Raw genomic sequence first — 18,580 nt, forward strand, 5'->3', positions numbered from 1 at the left:
AGAGAGAGAAAGTAGGTAGGTTGTAGGTAGAGGGATAGAGAGAAAAATAGAAATACAGTAGATAGGTAGGTGTTTCTGCTGGCACAGCACTTGATCAATGTAATTCTCATCAACCAGTTAAAGAGCTTTCCAAAAGGGGAAAAAAAGGTTTTGCACTCTGCAAACCTCCCCAAAACGGCCTGTTTTTTGTAAAAACGGGCTGTTTTTTCCCAAATAAAAAGCATGAATACCCTTTGGGGGGGGCTTGCGGAGTGCTCCTGGGGGGGGTAAAAACGAGCAAAAAATGGCCCATTTTCCACAAAAATGGGCTCATTTTTGTCAAAAGAAATTGCATGCATAGCCTTATGGAGGCTTATAGAGTGCTGCTGGGGGCTGGGGGGGCAAAAAAAGGCCCATTTTTTGCTCATGCCCTCCCCAGCCCCCAGGAGCTCTCTGAAAACCTCCATAAGAGTATGCACAGCCATTTTGTAAAGGGGGCAGGACTTCAGGGGGCAAAAAATGCTGTATTCGGTGTATAAGATGCACCCAGATTTTCAGCCTCTTTTTTGAGGAAAAAAGGTGCATCTTATACCCCCCAAAATACGGTATTTAGTTTTATGGCAAGAGAACAACTGACAGATTTTACTAGGTTGGTGGTTGAATGAGTTGTACATGGTGGGAACAGAATAGCAATTATCTGAAAAATCTAAGAATCAATCAAACTGCCTTTAAATTAAGTTTTTGCTCATTCTTGTTAGAGATGGCCTAGAAAAACCTGAAGAGTGCCATTCAAAATACTGGGTGAACCTCCAACTATTTTCACTTCTAAAAATCAATGGGCTTCACCCTGGTTTTTGGCTATTTTCCCCCATGGAACAAAACATAATTTTTAACATAGAATTGCCTACTCAACTATATAATTAAAAATATTTCCTCTTATCACATGGAGACTTCTGGGAGTTACATCAAAGATTTCCAGCAATCAATGCATTTCTACATTACGGTATTCCACACAAATGATAAATCCAACATTTTTTGTGGATAAAAGCTGTCAAAAACTGTATTGTTTCATCTCTTCATTTCTTTTTTCTTTTTGAGGAGAACCTTTCTGCAGTTTACTCCTTACAGCAGGGGTGTCAAACTCAAGTCCCATGGGCCAGATCTAGCCTGCGGGGGGCTTAGATCTGGCCCATGGGGCTACCCTGGAAACAGCAAAGGATCGGCCCACGGTGCCTCTCCCAGTGAAAACAGAGCCCTCCCAAGCTCTGTTTTTGGCTCCAACAGCCTCCTGCAGTGCTTGTAGAGCAGTGCAGGAGGGCGTTGCAGCTGAAAACAGAACCTGGGAGGTGTGCCCCCAACATGAGTGATGTCACCCTGGCCACTCCTACCCTGGCCACACCCACCCAGCCCATGAGATCAAACACAACCCTGATGCGACCCTCAATAAAATTAAGTTTGATACCCCTGCCTTATAGTCAAATGTATTCTGTGCAAATGAAAATACTGTAGTGCCACAGGAGGGCAGTAGATAGCAATTTTCCAGCAATTGCCAATATGTAATCTTTTGGGGATAGACTTTTGTGAAAGGATTGGCTGAATTTTGTGCATGCTAGCTATTCTCGGGGACCTATTCAGATAGGTTTATTATTTTAAACAACACATTCAAATTGCCCTATTTTTATCAGAATATTACGTGATGGCTAGGATTAAATGAATAAAATGAAAATCAATTAGTATTTGTCCCAGTACTAAATTTAATCTGCTACTTTACAGTATTGCCTTAATATTAATGTCTCCATTTTGAAACTGATTTTGTTCAGCATGCCTCTAATATCATACTAAATTTAGAATTTTTCTTCTTTATATTTTTTCCTCCTAATTATTTATTTATGACCAACTGTAAATGTTAGATGTTTGTTCTTTGACCAAGTGACATGAGTATACAAAATAAGAAATGAAAAAGTTACATATTTCTCTAAAATTATTTATATTCAAGTACAAATATATGCAGGCAGATTTAATGTTATAATACCGTGTTTCCCCGAAAATACGACCTGTCCTGAACCTAAGGCCTTGCCACATTTTTCTGGAGGGCAAAAATATAAGCCCTCCCTCACAAATAAGCCCCCTGGACAGCCCCCCACACACACCTCCAGCCAGGCAGAACGCCATTCACCAACCTACCGGTATCCTGAAGATGCCAAACCGTGGGAACCGGGAGGGGAGGTGATCGCGTTGCTTGGCGCCTTTGGGATACCGTAGGTTGGTGAGTGGCTCTGTGCCCAGCTGAAGAGGGGGCTTGCCAGGAAGCTGCTCTCTTGCGAGTGGGCTCCCAAAGAGCCGGGCACAGCCTCATGGGCAGCCACCCGGCAAACCCCCTTTCCACCTGGGCACAGCGCCACTCACTGACCTAGGGGTCTCACCAAACCGCATGAGTGCCTGTTCGCCAACACCTGGCTCCCGCAGCTTGGTGCCTTCGAAATGCCAGTGAATGGCGCTCTGCACGGCTGGAGAGAGGGGTTGCGTGAGTGGCTGTTCCTCTCTCCTTCATGTGCTTCTCAGCCTCAATATGCCCTGGCCCAGCTCTCCCTGCAGAGCCAGGGCACCTCTGATGCTGCCACCATCCCAGTACGGCTTTTTTGGCGGCTTCCAAACAGAGTCTTCCAGTAGTGGCCAAACTGGGTGCACATTCTATAGTTGTATGCTCTGCTGGCAGCTGGCCCACAACCTTAGAGCATACGCCCAGAGTGGCCACTGCCGGAAGACTCGGTTTGGAAGCCTCTGAAAAAGCCATGCTGGAATGGCAGCGGCGGTAGCGGCAGTGGAGGTGCCCTGGTTCTGCAGGGAGAGCTGGGCCAGGGCATCATGAGCAAGAGCGGAACAGCCGTTCACACAACCCTCCTCTCCAGCTATGCAGAGCACCATTCACTGGCATTTCAAAGGCACCAAGCTGCGGGAGCCAGGTGGCGGCGAACAAGCACTCACGCGGCTTGGCGATACCCCCTAGGTCAGTGAGTGGCGCTGTGCCCAGCTTGAAAGGGGGGTTGCCGGGTGGCTGCTTGTGAGCGTGGTTGCTTCATGGCTGCTGTGCTGCTCTGCTGGGACAGTGCAACACAGCCGTTCGCCCCTGAGGCTGTGCTCGGCTCTTTGGGAGCCCGCTCACAAGAGAGCAGCCACTCAGGAACCCCAAAACAATAAGCTCTCCCCTGATAATAAGGCCCAAGCCATATTTTGTGGGTAAAAAGAAAATAAGACCCTGTCTTATTTTCGGGAAAACATGGTTAACTTAAGTGAGATGCATTGTGTTGAATATATAACCTTTTATAACCTCCAATCTCCACTCTGTCCCCTCCCCCCTTCTCTCTCTCTCCCACTCCTCCCTTCTTTCTCTCTTTTTCTCCCTTCCCCCTTCTCTCTCTTTCTCCCTCTCCCTCCCTTCCTCCCCCCTCTCCCCCCCTCTCTTTCTCATTGTAGGCTTATAAGAACTCTGTCAGTCAATAGTAACATCCCCCCTACAATCATTTTTGAATGGAAAATCTAATTCATTCAGTATGATTCCATCTCTCATTCTTCCATCATCTCTGTTTCAACAATCTAGATTCTAGAATTTACTTTTTATAAGCCAATCACAATCTCATTCCAGAGTTTTACTTACAAAATGCACTCAGTATGGTTCAAATTGCAAATCACGTTCCCATTTTGTTAGAAAAGCAAAACTAATACAATATTTTCTCTCTCAATCCATTTGAAACATTTCCCTCATGCAGATAAAAAATTGCTTATACCAGTGTGTAATGGGATGTGGGGAAACATCTTGTTTCCTGAGGGGTAGAGGAGTTGGGGCAGGGATGGGACTGTATTTTGAAACAGGCAAGATTCTGTTCGTGTAGCTTTACAATAAAGCAGAATTAATTCATCTGCTTATATTTCCTGTCTGGCCTACCTTGTAAGGCTGGCACAATGTGCATATTACAATACAAAACAATAGCAGAGTTGGAAGGAACCTTGGAGGTCTTCTAGTCCAACCACCAGCCTAGGCAGGAAACCCTATACTATTTCAGACAAATGGCTATCCAACATCTTCTTAAAGACTTCCAGTGTTGGGGCATTCACAACTTCTGGAGGAAAGCTGTTCCACTGATTAATTGTTTTCACTGTCAGGAAATTTATCCTCAGTTCTAAGTTGCTTCTCTCCTTCATTAGTTTCCATGCATTGCTTCTTGTTCTGCCCTCAGGTGCCTTGGAGAATAGTTTGACTCCCTCTTCTTTGTGACAACCTCTAAGATATTGGAACACTACTATCATGTCTCCCCATGTCCTTCTTTTCATTAAACTAGACATACCCAGTTCCTGCAACCGTTCTTCATGTGTTTTAGCCTTCAGTCCTCTAATCATCTTTGTTGCTTTTCCCTGCACTCTTTCTAGAGTCTCCACATCTTTTTTACATCGTGTCGACCAAAACTGGATGCAGTATTCCAAGGCATTATATTGGCATATTTGAAATCTGCATGGGGATGGAGTGTTATGAATAATCTAGAATGCTGCCTTGTACCTTTGGCAAGATTTTCTACTACCATAACCATCAATTCCAATTATAGTGCTTTCCTGGATTTCACACAGAGCTATTTTCCACTTCTTGCTTTTCAGCCTAGCCCTTTAGTTGAAACTAATGAACCAATGACCACTGAATTATTATCCTTCTCAAAAAGCTTTAGTCCGTTGAAATTCAATTGTCTTACAGTTTAAGGGAGAATTTCTATAAAATATTTGACACCAGAGAAATCAGGGTTGACTTAGTTGTTCTTTTCTTCTGGCAGCTCTGTGCATGCGCACACTGGGAACAGGCTCCAACTGTTCCTCTGCCTCACTGTTGTCTAGCTCCAAAGGCAGCTGAGAACTGCCAGATGGTCTTGGCCCCTCTGATGCAGATCCCTCGTACGAACCTTCCCCAGCCTCCAGGACTGGCCCATGTTCCTCCCCAACCTCCTCACTGTCCGACTCTACTGGCGGGCCACACCTATAGTCAGCAACAATTACCAGAGTAAAATCTGCAGGGATTCCTTTATCTTTTCCATTGAAACATAGTAAAGTTATATTCTGGAAAGAAGTAATTACATTCATTAATTTGACTTCAAGACAAAGCTTATATTTTCATATGCCCTTATTGTTCTGAATAACATACCTATTGCTGGAAAGTGATGGCAGGGCAATGCAAATGAATTCTCCATGATCTTCTTATTGCCAGGAGACTAGTCCTTCAACTTTTGGCTCCTGTTATTCATAGGCTTGAAGACTTGATGTTATTCATGACTTATGAATGGGTTAGTTACAGAGGTAGACTATGTATGAATGATTGTAATGAAATAAGGCCATCCTTATTGAAATACTTTGTGAAACATACACTGGTGTATGGCTTTTTCAAAAGGGTACCTAAGGAACTATCTCACCCAATGGCATTAGAATAAGAATGACCTTATTCATGCCAGTGGGAGAGTCTTTCTATCAGTGGTGGGATTCAAAATTTTTTACTACTGGTTATGTGGGCGTGGCTTGGTGGGTGTGGCAGGGGAAGGATACTATAAAATCTCCATTCCCTCCCAACTCCAGGGGAAGGTTACTGCAAAATCCCCATTCCCTCCCGATCAGCTGGACTCGGGAGGCAGAGAATAGATGGGGCGGGGCCAGTCAGAACTGGTATTTCCTGGTTCTCTGAACTACTCAAAATTTCTGCTACCAGTTCTCCAGAACTGGTCAGAACCTGCTGAATACCACCTCTGCTTTCTATGCACCCTGTCTGCTAAGGAATTCCAATAGACGGGAACTTTTCTGTTATGGCCCCGTCCCTGTGGAACACACTCTACCATCAGAGATGAGAACTGCTCTTACCCTTTTGGCCTTATTAAAAGTTGGTATTAAAACTTGGTTTTGCTGGCTGGCTTGGCGTTCTGAGATGGGCACTCACTTTGTCGGGATAGGGCCACCTTATCCCTGTGCTGTTTATCTAAAAGTCCTGTAGGTTTTTTTTAAACAGCTTTTATTATTTTAATTGCTTTTTTATTTATCTTTTTATAATCTGTAAATTGCCCAGAGTGACCTTATAGGGGTTATGGGAAGCATAAAAACGTAATCAATAAAATCTTTGTCTTGTTTCCTTATATTCTTTTTTCTCTTTCTCTCTTTTATTAGAAGCAAAACCTTAAGACAAATAGTAATTTAGTGATGTTTCACAGTATTATACAATGGCATTTGGGCATGCTGCATGAAATCCATGTATGTTATAGTATTACATTTTTCTTTTTTTGGCATCCCTTTAACCATCCGCTTTAAAAGACCTTGGCTGCTGAAGGAAATTTTTCTGATGCATTTTCTGTTTGCTGATCAGAATTTAAAAAGCAGCAGCATATTATACAGAGAGATTGAATGCAGGAGGAATATCTGTATTTATATAGTCACAGATGTGCAATGAATAAATATATACAATAAATTGAAATAAAAATATATATATGTACGTATGTACATACAAATGGGTTTTAAAACCAGTTTAGAGCCTCAATTGCTCAGTTCCTAATATATTTTTTTTCATTTCTGTGGTCATAGAGACCTGAATATGAAATTCTGATCTCAGGCATTATAATAGTGTAATCGTAAAAACTAAGCATTAGACCTCATGATTTAATTAGAAATGGAGTATGACACTTTGGACAAGGCTGTTTAGTTCCTATAAGAACATATCATTCATTATATGAGCCTTTCATTTGCAACTTCATCCGTATCATTAAATGAGATCACTGAAGCCATTTTTTGGAATGAAGAGGATTGACTGCTACAATTATAAATGGCATTTATGTGCTAAAACAATGTTAACAGCAGCACATTTGTCTTGTGAAAGCTATCAACCCCAAATAAACGGGCTCGCTTGAAATAACAGTCATTTGGCAGCATATCAAACTCATCATTCCCATGAACGGCTTTTTGTGTCAGTGGGAATGATCACATTTAGTCTTTGCTCTCGGGAGAACTTCTTATTCTGTGCAAGAAGAGCTGGTCCGCATAGTAAATTTTCTTCTTTATTTCAGCATAGTTAGACCATCCCAAACAAGTTGATACAGAATGTGAAATGATTCATCTGTCTCAGCTGGACTTTGAAATCTGTCAGCAAGAAAGAAGAGGCTGGCATTTCTTTTGCATTGTTCAAAGACTTCTCAGATTCTTGTGCGGTTTGGGAAGGAGAAAAGTAACAGGGAAATTGCCAATATGTAGTTTAAACTCAGGTCACTGGTATATCTGACTTTGTGCCAGGCTTTTTGACTCCTAGCAACCAGACAGATCATTTTTTCTTCCGAAACAATCCATCCCTCACCTATTTTTTCATGTCTCCCCAAAACGCCTTCATCATCTCTGTGACTGAGTCCATCCACCTTGCTGCTGGTCATAATCTCCTTTTCCGTTCTACCTTTCCCAGCATTGGAGCCTTTTCCATTGAGCTGTGTCTTGCCTAATTTGCCTGAAGGAGGACAATTTGAACCTGGTATAGGATTGGTATAGGGCAGGGATGGCAAACCTTTTTCAGCACTGAATGCCCAAATCAGAACACGTGAACATGCACGCTGACCAACTGGTCTTTGTGGGTGCCGGGACACCAGAAAACAGCCTGAAAAATGGCCAACAACCATGCTGTTTTTCAGGTCATTTTCAGGTTGCTTTTTGGGCCATTTTCCAGCACTCCGGTGCCCACAAAGACCAGCTGGCCAGAAACCAGAAGAGCAGCTGGCAACGGCCCGCATACCCAGAGAGGGCTCTGCATGCCACCTCTGGCACCCGTGCCATAGGTTCGCCATCACGGGTATGGGGTTTTCTGCCTGGCAGGGGGTTGGACTAGATGACCGCCAAGGTTCCTTCCAACTCTGTTATTCTGTTCATTTGCATGTCAAGCAAGAACTCTGGCTTGGTTTGTTCAATGATCAATCGGTTTGTTTTCAAACGTATTAATGTGCCTTCTATCCTGCTACTTCAAAGTCCAACTTTCATTTTCATAGCGGGTCACAGGAATACCAAGGCTTGCGTGATTCTGATCTCTGTAACATGGCATTTCAATCTTTTTTTTTTCCAATCATGGCTGCTCTACTGAGTCCCAGTCTGTGGCATATTTCTTGACCGCTTGTTCTTTTAATAATGATAGTTGATTTTAAATGGAAGAAACTATCTTTATTGTTGATTCTAAGAGTAGTTGTACCAATTGTTTTTCATTGTAGAGCGGTGTTGGTGAACCTTTTCATCACAGATTGCTGAAACCAGAATGTGCATGTGTCGGAAACCCACCAGCTGGTCTTCATGTGTGCAAGAGTGCTGGAAACTGGAAGAGCAGCTGCCTGGTGCATATGCACTCGCCAGCTAACTGCTCTTCTGGGTTCCGACCAGGGGTGGGTTCCTGCCAGTTCTAACCTCTTCTATAGAAGAGGTTCCATAAATCTACAGTGCTGTTTACAACCTGTTCCAGCTCCCTCCCCCCGCCCGTCTGCACATCATCAAGATGAAGAGCGAGAGGAGGAATTCTGGGAGTTGAAGTCCACAAGTCTTAAAGCTGTCAAGTTTGAACACCCCTGGGTTTTTTTTTCTAAAGGGTTAGGGGTGCAAGGGTTTTGTAACTTGACAGCTTTAAGACTTGCGTGCTTCAAATGCGAGTTTCTGAGCCAACATTTTGGTTGCTAAGCAAGAGCATTGTTAAGTGAGTTCCACCACATTTTACAAGTTGGCCATGCCCACCCAGTCACATAGCTGGCAAGCCACTCCCACCCGGTCACATGACTTACAAGCCACTCCCACCTGGTCAGACGGCAGGCAAGCCACTCCCACAAAGCAGGACACACCTACAGAAGAGGTTCTAAAAAATTTGAAACCCACCACTGGTTCCGACACATGCATGTGTGCCGGCCAGCTGGTCTTTGCGTGCACATGCATGCACTGGAACTCAGAAGAGGAGCTGGCAACGGCACACATTCCCAGAGAGAGGGCTCTGCGTGGCACCTCTGGCACGTGTGCCATAGGTTCGCCATCATGGTTGTACTGTGGTTTTTTTACTGTGGTCTTTGACTTTTTACTACTAGGACTTGCAGTTCCTTTGCAACATTATTTACATAAGCCCCATTTGTTCTTTTCTGAGAAAGATCTGTGGCTTTTCATAATAAACTAGAAAATAAAACAGGGGATGCAATTGATCTTGGCAGACCTGTAAAAAAAGCTAAATATTTGGATGGAAAATATTAGGAAATCTGTGTGTAGCCTACAATAGAAAATTAAATATTTTAGAAATGGAAAATAATTTTTTATGTTGTTGCCAAGAAATCAACAATCACCAGATGTCCGGCTTGATTTGAGGGAAACTTTATCTGTTTCCTACAGTGGGTTCTCGTTACACATGAGAACATTTCAGAAATTCATCAGCTAAGAATGAGATGCACAACACAACAACAGAAACACATATTTTGCAAATGGAATTGGTAGATCCTGTTTTCTTGCTGTTGCTTCTCTCCAATGTAGTACAGAAATACTGGAAAGAGCAAAGGCTGTTGGTAAGTGCCCAAATGAGCATCAAATGTGATTTAAAAAAAATACTTCAAGGTGGATTCAGACATTAAACTAACAGTAAAAGCAGCACATAACAAAAAGGACCGTTCATTTTTTTTTTACAGATATATCTTGCCTCTTCTCTGACAATTGAAAGAATACATGAAGAGCCTTGAATAATCTAGCATGGGGGTGTCAAACTTGATTTCAGTGAGGGCCGCATCAGGGTTCTTTGATCTCAGGGGGCCGGGCTGGATGTGGCCAGGATGGGCATGCCTGCTCAACATCACTCGTGTTGGGGTCATCTGTGGTGGCATGAGTGCTCTGCCAATGAAAATGGGCTCCCGAGCTCCGTTTCAGGCTGCAATGGCCTCCTACAACCCTCTGCCAGTGAAAACGGAATTTGGGAGGCCTCCCGAGCTCCATTTTCGCTGGCAGAGCCCCCATGGGCTGGTCCTTCACTGTTTTCAGGGTGGCTCTGCGGGCCCGATCAAAGCACCCCATGGGCCAGATTCTTCCCGCAGGTCTTGACTTTGACACCCCTGATCTAGCAAGACGTTCCTGCTGCAATGAGAGACTGCCCCAGAGTGTCCACTGACTGAAGCAGTCAAATGGAAATTTGAATATCTTCCTGAACCACATTCAACCATTACACATATAAGAAGAAAAAAATAAGCATTTTTCTTTTTAAAAAAACATGAAATACTGAGAAATTTTTATAGCAAGTTTTTCCTTTCACGATTGGCCTTTTTAAAAACAATCTTCTTTTGACAAGTTACTTTGGTTGCCCAACTGAAATCAAAATTAAGCCTATAGAAATGAATAAGTAGAGACAGTAGGTTGTTTCATAAGATTTATTGCTTTGTTTGGAATTACACAACTTCTTGTCCCCGAGGATCTATGTTCATATCCCTAGTATTCTTATTTTACTGTATCAGAGAAGGGCAAAAAAGGGCAGGGCATTTAGGAAGGCAGCATCGATTATATCCGGAAAGCAGAAGCAGAAATTCTCCCGACATTACATTTGGCAGAATGAGTAGACAGGAGAGACTCTGAAAGAATATCCTTTTAAAGTTCAAGTAAGACTAAGCCATAAAACATTTGTTTCTACTGATTAAATTTTGAGTGTATTCCAGGGTGACTTTTTTTTTTTAATTATGTCAATGGAATCATATTTAAATAAGAGCACTGGTGAACCACACTCTTTCTTCATCAGTCTGTGGTCTGGCATAGGATAATTTATATTCATTTATTCTACATATTTCCCCTGAAGAGATGTGGAATTGAAACGTAGAAAAAAAGTTTTCTTCAATAATACATGATTCAGCTTCTGGAGACAATCAGGAATTAAACAAAACCCTGAATATCATCATCATTCTCTTTTGGAGCTTGGAGTTTTACCTTCCTGTTGTGGGACAAGACCATTTTTTAATCACATCTTTATTAATTTGATAAATAATTCAAGGTGACAAACATATATTCCTTTATCTTCCTATTCTTTTCAAAACAATCCTGAGAGATGAGTTGCGCAAAGATAGAGTGACTTAGCTAGTGTCCATGTCTAAGGTGAGACTTGAACTCCCTTGCCTTAACTAGATCAAAAATGGCTCTGACATGCTTAGAACATATTTATCTGGCCAAAGAAAAATTGAATGTAAATTTGTAATGGAAAATATGACACCGACCATCAATTTAAGTATAAGCAATTCTGCATTCTCTTTACTTTCTTCAAAACTGATCCTTTTTGTAAATTATTTTTCACACACTCGTGTCAGCCATAAACTGAATGCAACCCATTACAAGTACTTGATTTGATATGAAGTGTTTGCAGAAATTCTCCATAAATTCTGAAAAGAAAACAATGTATTATTCATTTGGCAAGCTAAAAGAATCAAATAAAAGAGCCAAATGGCTTCCAGGAAAGGAGGGAAAACAAAATGAAAAACAGATGGATTCATTAATTTATGAATGCTGAGTGTGAAAGTAAAACAATTTTGCCATTGCTGTTAATAAAAGCAGGGGTGTTGTGGTAAATGATCTCATAGATGATGTATGCCAGCAAGTAGGATCGTGGTCATTTCTACTTGGGGAAAAATCCAAAGATCAGACTACATGTATTGTATCCAGCCAAATTCAGCCTACCATTTATATCATGGGCATTTGATATTATTTTGATGGATGAATGGCAATAGTTGATGAACTTTTTAATTGTGATGGATATAAATCAAATGAACCTATCTATATAGGAGGCATAGGGCATACTCTGGAAAAACTGAACGGGTTCTTTGGCAAGGATCTATTTTTTAAAAAGCACAATAGTTTTTGTTTTTAATTTTATTTGTTAGATCATTGCTTATTTATAGCAATAGCAATAGCAGTTAGACTTATATGCCGCTTCATAGGGCTTTCAGCCCTCTCTAAGCGGTTTACAGAGTCAGCATATCGCCCCCACAGTCTGGGTCCTCATTTCACCCACCTCGGAAGGACGGAAGGCTGAGTCAACCTTGAGCCGGTGAGATTAGAACCGCTGAACTGCAGATAACAGTCAGCTGAAGTGGCCTGCAGTACTGCACCCTAATCACTGCGCCACCTCGTCTCTATTTATACCCTATGGCTATCATTAAGTGTTATACCTTATGATTCTTGATGAATGTATCCTGTCTTTTTATGTGCACTGAGAGCATATGTACCAAAGACAAATTCCTTGTGTGCCCAATCACACTCGGCCAATAAAGAATTCTTTTCTTTTCTTTTCTTTTCTATTCTATTCATCGGCTAAGGATGAACTCAAACCTGAGCCAGTTCACCACTAGAATCACACTGAACCATTATACTGGTTCTGAAAACTGAAAACTAGAATAAGTTAACCAGAATCTTTATCCATCTTTTCAAAGCATACCACGTTTTCCCCCATATACCCGCTATTGCTAAGTAAATATAAAATTAAAGTAGCAAATATAATTAATAGGTAAATTTAATCAATTCATGTGATAAATTAAATCTCCCTTTTTAAAAAAATAGCACGTCTTCAATTAAAGTATCAGTGAAAACTGGCTTTCGTTAGCTTTTGTTATGGAGAGTAGCTATCTTGAAACCTATTAAACCAAGCTTTGAATAGGTCATTGCATTCACAGGTATTTTTGCAGCACTGAAAAATGACCTACATTGTTTATATTATTCAAAATTAACCCCAATAGAAGTCACTAATAAAGTGTGCAGAATAATTAGTATAGAGCAACAAAAAATCTTAGGCTTATAGTGCTCTGACACCAACTCTCGGAACACTACTAGAAGATAGCCTACTAGTTGGCAGTACATTATAATAACACCACTAATAGCATTTGTTTGAAATAAGTTTTTTTTTAAAAAAATCTATGACATTGGTGTCAAACTTGTGGGCTGGATCATCACGTGCTGACCACACCCACGCCCAGTTTAGCAAAGGGGAAAAAAGTAATGATATGTCACATGATGATGTGAGTTTGACACCCCCGATCTATGACATGGATTCTTTAACCACAAACTGGAGTACTGCCACTGATACTTTTGTAAAATAACATAGCAATGTTCAAAATATTTCTGGATTGGATAGAAGAGTATAGCAACATTTCTGGGAAGAGAGAATATGCTATTTTAAACTCGAAACAACTATTATTTCAGTGCAAAATATTTTGAATTCAAATCACCTTGCCTAGCCCCAATACATTCAATCCTTTATGATAATGGTCATTTCGGTAGTAAATGATAGGTAACGAATGATGAAGCCTGCAATCTCAAAGGAAAACAATGAAGCATCAAATGTCAGCATAAATCACAAATTTATTAATTCTTAAATATATCTGTCAGTTCTTTACCATTATGGCAGGAGATATATATATATATCTATATATCTATATCAATATATCAATATATAGATACACGCACGCACACATATATGTACATATATATGTATATACACATATATATGTGTACACACACAGAGAGAGACATATATATGTATAAACACACAAATACCTATACACTGTCTCATAGTAAACTGCAGTGTATTAAAATGGCAAAAATTAGATGTATAATTCAGGTGGAGTGCAGAGAACTAACTCACATTATATTTCTCACATCTTAGTGTGGAAGACAGACGATCTAGAATAATATGGCATCACCGCATGCTATGGTAAAAGGGTAAAAAAAAATTATATGCCATATTTCCGTAACAAAAAAATATACTAATGCCACCTAAATCTGTTTCACAAAAGAAGAAATTTATTAATAAAAATTATGCATGAGGCCATTATCTTTTCAAAAATCCCACTAGCAGATTAATATGGCTTGAGACATTTACTGTTGATTGTTCTACATACTTCTGTGGGTTGAAAGTATGTAATAACTATCACCAGAAAAGCTTAATTTTTTCTAACATAATGTTTACAACATCAAGATATAAAGAATAAAATCCACTTTTGATTAATAATCAGTATAGAGAAATGAAAGTTATACAAATTGGGACTTCCCCCCCTCTGTCTTTAAATTTTTTTCAAGCTGTTATAAGTTGTAAATTTTTACTTACCAAAAGGAATATTAATCAAAATATCATGCGCTAAACAGTTACAGAAAATTGATTGCCCTACTTAATGAAAGAAAAATACTTTAATAAGAAAGAAAAGTATTAATACATTTTTTTAAAAAACTGAAATAGAAGGAGCAGTACTTTTGGAAATATAATGTTATATTTATACAAGAAAAGCAAACAAACATTATCCAAATAATGTGTTTTAACTACTTGTATTGCAGGTATATATGCAATAATTAACATTCGAGGGACATTTGACATATAGGAAAATGAGGAAATTAATAAATCTACAATTATTGATTTATTTTATACTTTCAAGGCTAACAAGCCATGGAAAATGGATAAATTACTGTTAAATTTGACAACATTATTAGAAAACAGGTGTTTCCCAGTAATAAATTGATACAAAGAAAATTTAGACTTCTCCTCATACTAAGCTCTTAAGATCTAATTGTTCTAGATTGCTACATTATCTTATTAGAATATCAGTTAAAAAAATCCTCTACATCTTGCTTTAATAAATGTACTGTACATCCAAAAAATGATTAAAAAAAGTTTTATTGTACCCATAATCTATATTATCAGAAGCTATATTGAATCTATTCACTGGCTTCTGAAAGCTAGAAATGCTATTTTTTTTCCTGAAAATGATGCTAAATAAGCAATTAGAAAAGAAAGAAAAAAACCTATTTGCTGTTACATTTGACCGCAGTGACAATTATTCTTGTTCTGCAAGTTTTGTCCCTTTTTTTTTCCAGTTATACATAGTGAATCACAGCAAAGGCAACTTCCCAAGACCTCCAACCTATAGAAATGCTTTGATCTAAGTCACTATGTCTACCATACATCCTACATTAAAGATGCTGTTAGTAGGAATTCAATTAATCCTCCTTTAACACAAGGATTAGGCAACAACCTTTAAAAACAAATGACTCAGAAGAGAATAAAAAATAAAGCAAAGTTAATTATTTTTAACCTTTGTTTTTATAGGGTGCACATGCAGAGATGAATTTGTATTTTTGCTGGAGATTTATAATCTGAATATACTCTCGTATTTCAATTTTTCCCTTTTCCCTTCACCCTTGTACCTCTTTTTCCATCTGCCATGAAACACTTCCTTCAATGAAGGGTAAACAAAAGCTATCAATGGAATATACAACAAAATGATGCAATCATAAACATATCACTTGAAGAAACTTCACAGCTTCATGCACTCGGAGAACATGCATGAAGAGAGCCAAAGGATGGCCCGGGGGGAGCCAACCAAGTGCGGAGTGCGTGGACACAACGTGGGCAGCGCTGACATTTAGCTAAAAGACAACAAGAAAAGAGAAAGACACAGAGAAAGAGAGAAAAAAAGGGGGGGAGAAGAGGGAGTTAATTATTAATTCATTAATTATTCTGTGATAAATCCTGGGGGTAATTTTCAAACAAACTTAATTATTTTTATTGTTCATTAAAAAGACCCAAATAAATCAAATGCCAAGCCTATTTTTTTCTTCAAATACTGATATTGAATATAAATATTTATATTCAATTATATTTTTTTAACAAATTAGGGGAAACTGATTTGTTTGTACAAGATAATTATTTTTTTGCATTAGTAATTATTCAGTAATAATCTACATCCTATTCAGACAACCAATTCAATTTTATTAATATTGGTGGTGTCATTTCTGAATCAACATTATGGTATTGTAAACCCACCACTTCCTGACTATGATAAGAAATTAGAAATGTGTGAATTGAAGTTAGGTCCTTCCTGAACATTATTTAGCAAGCCAGGAATGAATATGAAGGTTATTCAACAGAACATTGTATTCTAATTAGAACAACCTAAGCTCAGATACAGAGATGCGGTGGCTCCGTGGCTAAGAAGCTGAGCTTGTTGATTAGAAAGGTCAGCAGTTCAATGGTTTGAATCCCTACCGCCACGTAACAGAATGAGCTCCCGTTACTTGTCCCAGCTTCTGCCAACCTAACAGTTTGAAAACATGTAAAAATGCAAATAGAAAAACAGGAACCACCTTTGGTGGGAAGGTAACAGCGTCCTGTGCGCCTTTGATGTTTAGTCATGCCAGCCACATGACCACGGAGACGTTTTCAGACAGTGCTGGCTCTCTGGCTTAGAAACAGAGATGAGCACCGCCCCCTAGAGTCGGGAACGACTAGCATATATGTGCGAGGGGAACCTTTACCTTTAAGCTCAAATACAATGTTCTAAATCATTGCAGGTTCACTGATGAACCTCATCAGCTTAAACCTCAACTGATCCTTGTAAAGCTTTCCCCCTATTTCTGGTACTTTCTGGCAAGACTTACCTGGATATTTGGTTTGAAGGGTTATGTTATGGTATGGGATGCTTAATATTTTTTTTTAAATAGCCCAAAGCTATGGAACAGATGGAGGTCACAGATTTTTGTTCATTTGTTGACACAATAAGTCATAATTTGTACTTATTTCCACAGCCAAATTAATATCAGAACATTTATCTGTTAAAGCCTAGTCAACTCTGTTCTGTTCTTGAATCTGTGAACTATTCACTGAAGCAAATTCTAAGAAACAACTGTCATCTTTCCCAAAGCTGATTTGATAAATGTAAGATAGATACAAAGTGGAAATTATTCTTGCGATCTTTTCTGCTTGGCTACATCCAATATGCCCCTAATTCTGCTAATTCCCACTGACTCAGTGTCATTTATTTTATGCAAAATGACACTGCATTCATGCCTATGGAAGTATACCTGATTTTATTACAATCTATTTATTTTAATTCTTTAATGTTGTGAGTTGCTCAGGGCAGAGCCCTAGTGAAAAATAATATGCAAATCACGGGTGATGTAAATGTGGGGCTTTAATTATCTGACAGTAGAAGAGTTGCAATGAGGGGACATGAATCCATTACTCACTTGATAGGTACTGTTGGTGATCCTGAACGGTGAAAGTGAACATTTTGCCATTTTCCATCACGGCGGTGCCAAACCCTTGTCTCTTCTGACTGCATCGTTTTGGGCATTCCACTTCCATCCATATATTGTGTCAGTCGGATATATGCAATGCAGGCGGCATCATCCCCTACCAGGTGGACGTGGGGATTCAGGATAATGGTGTGGACTGGCTTGTTGCTTTTCGACAAGGCTATGGAAGGAAAGACATAGGATGTCTAAAAAAACCCTTAATGCACAAAACAGTTGCGCTCTAGATCATCAGGTCCCTCTTAAGTTCAAATAAATAGAAATTCTGAATAGCCATGGATAAACTCATCTAACAGTCTATGGATTGTGTTCATAGAGTATATGCACCAATGAATACATCACACAGCAATGCTTGTTTATTGGGACAGGAGCAGAGGTGGTATCCAGCCAGTTAGGACTGGTGCGGGTGAACCGATAGTGGTGACCTGATGTCCTATGTAGCGATGCCACACAAAAACAAAGTGCATGCGTTGAAGGCGCATGCATGAGGTGCGGAAGCCCGTGCACAGGCGTGGAAGGCATGCACACTCATATTTGCAAACCAGTAGTAAACTTCTGTGAATCCCACCCCTGGACAGGAGATCTTAATTACATAATGAGGCAGTTAAAAACATTAATTCTTGACCAAATTAGATGAGAATCAAAATAGGATCTGTGACATTTCAAAATATTTTCCACCTGTTGCAGCCCAAAACATTTCTCACGTGCCCTGAACAGGAGTATTGCTGCTGTGAAATATGCCATTGCTACATCAAATCATACATTCCTCTGCTGAATGAGTCTGCAGTTCTTGCCATCTTATTTATTTTTTTGTTTCCCCCCTTTAGAGAGATTGGTATAGACTTAAAAACCTATCAAAAAATAAAGTCCAAATTTATTTCCTAGGACACTTACATATACCCTGTTTCTCCGAAAATAAGATTTCCCTGGATAATAAGCCCAATCAGGCTTTTGAACACATGCACTAAATTAAGCCCTCCCCTGAAAATAAGACCTCCCCGAAAATATTGCAACACAGGGGGTTGGACTAGCAGACCTCCAAGGTCCCTTCCAACTCTGTTATTCTATTCTGTTTTATTAGTTGATAAGAGCTTGTTTGTTCACATTATAATTCAATTTTCTGAGCGGAAAGGAGTCTGTAGACCTCTGCTTCTGTTCTGAACCACCAAAAGGAAAATATTTATTTTTTTCTGGTGATATGATTTCTCTTCAAGAGATGTTACCTGCGATCCTCCAGCTGGTTAGGGAAACTAATTGTGGCTCTTGATCAAATAAATGTTGCCTCCCAATATAAGTGAAAGCCTTAAATTATTTGAATTTGCTGGCTTTAAAAATGGGCTGGACCAATTCACGGACGTCATAAGGATAAATCGGTATTAGCTTTGATGGCAATGTGAAGGCCGTCTGCTGGGAGATTATGCAGTTTGTCAGCCACTGTGAAAACACAGTGCTGGAATAAATGGAGCTGTAGATATGATTATCTATGTAGATAGTC

At 39.7% G+C, this 18,580-nt stretch overlaps 1 protein-coding gene and 1 long non-coding RNA gene across 14 annotated transcripts in view; both read right to left on the reverse strand.

The window, feature by feature from the left end:
* Positions 1-10,383: 10,383 nt before the first annotated feature.
* On the reverse strand, positions 10,384-14,810 carry LOC148043812 (uncharacterized). The gene is made up of 3 exons (XR_015697876.1): positions 13,646-14,810; positions 13,230-13,308; positions 10,384-11,390 (listed from the first exon to the last, which is right to left on the reverse strand). It is a non-coding gene; the product is annotated as an uncharacterized LOC148043812 (long non-coding RNA).
* A 43-nt stretch (positions 14,811-14,853) lies between these two features.
* CAMK2D (calcium/calmodulin dependent protein kinase II delta) overlaps positions 14,854-18,580 on the reverse strand; it is a 136,605-nt gene continuing 132,878 nt past the window's right edge. For 8 of the 13 annotated variants that reach the window (XM_087724279.1, XM_087724281.1, XM_087724259.1 and 5 more), the window contains one exon: positions 17,016-17,248. In XM_087724279.1, the coding sequence (XP_087580405.1) occupies positions 17,016-17,248 (233 nt within the window). Of the gene's footprint in view, positions 15,421-17,015; positions 17,249-18,580 lie in introns of those variants that run through there. The other 5 variants (XM_087724258.1, XM_087724260.1, XM_087724263.1 and 2 more) reach the window with 1 other exon arrangement.

Source organism: Thamnophis sirtalis, unplaced genomic scaffold (assembly GCF_051295495.1).
Source record: "Thamnophis sirtalis isolate CommonGarterSnake01/CBP01778 unplaced genomic scaffold, rThaSir2_p1.2 scaffold_10, whole genome shotgun sequence".
NCBI lineage: Eukaryota > Metazoa > Chordata > Lepidosauria > Squamata > Natricidae > Thamnophis > Thamnophis sirtalis.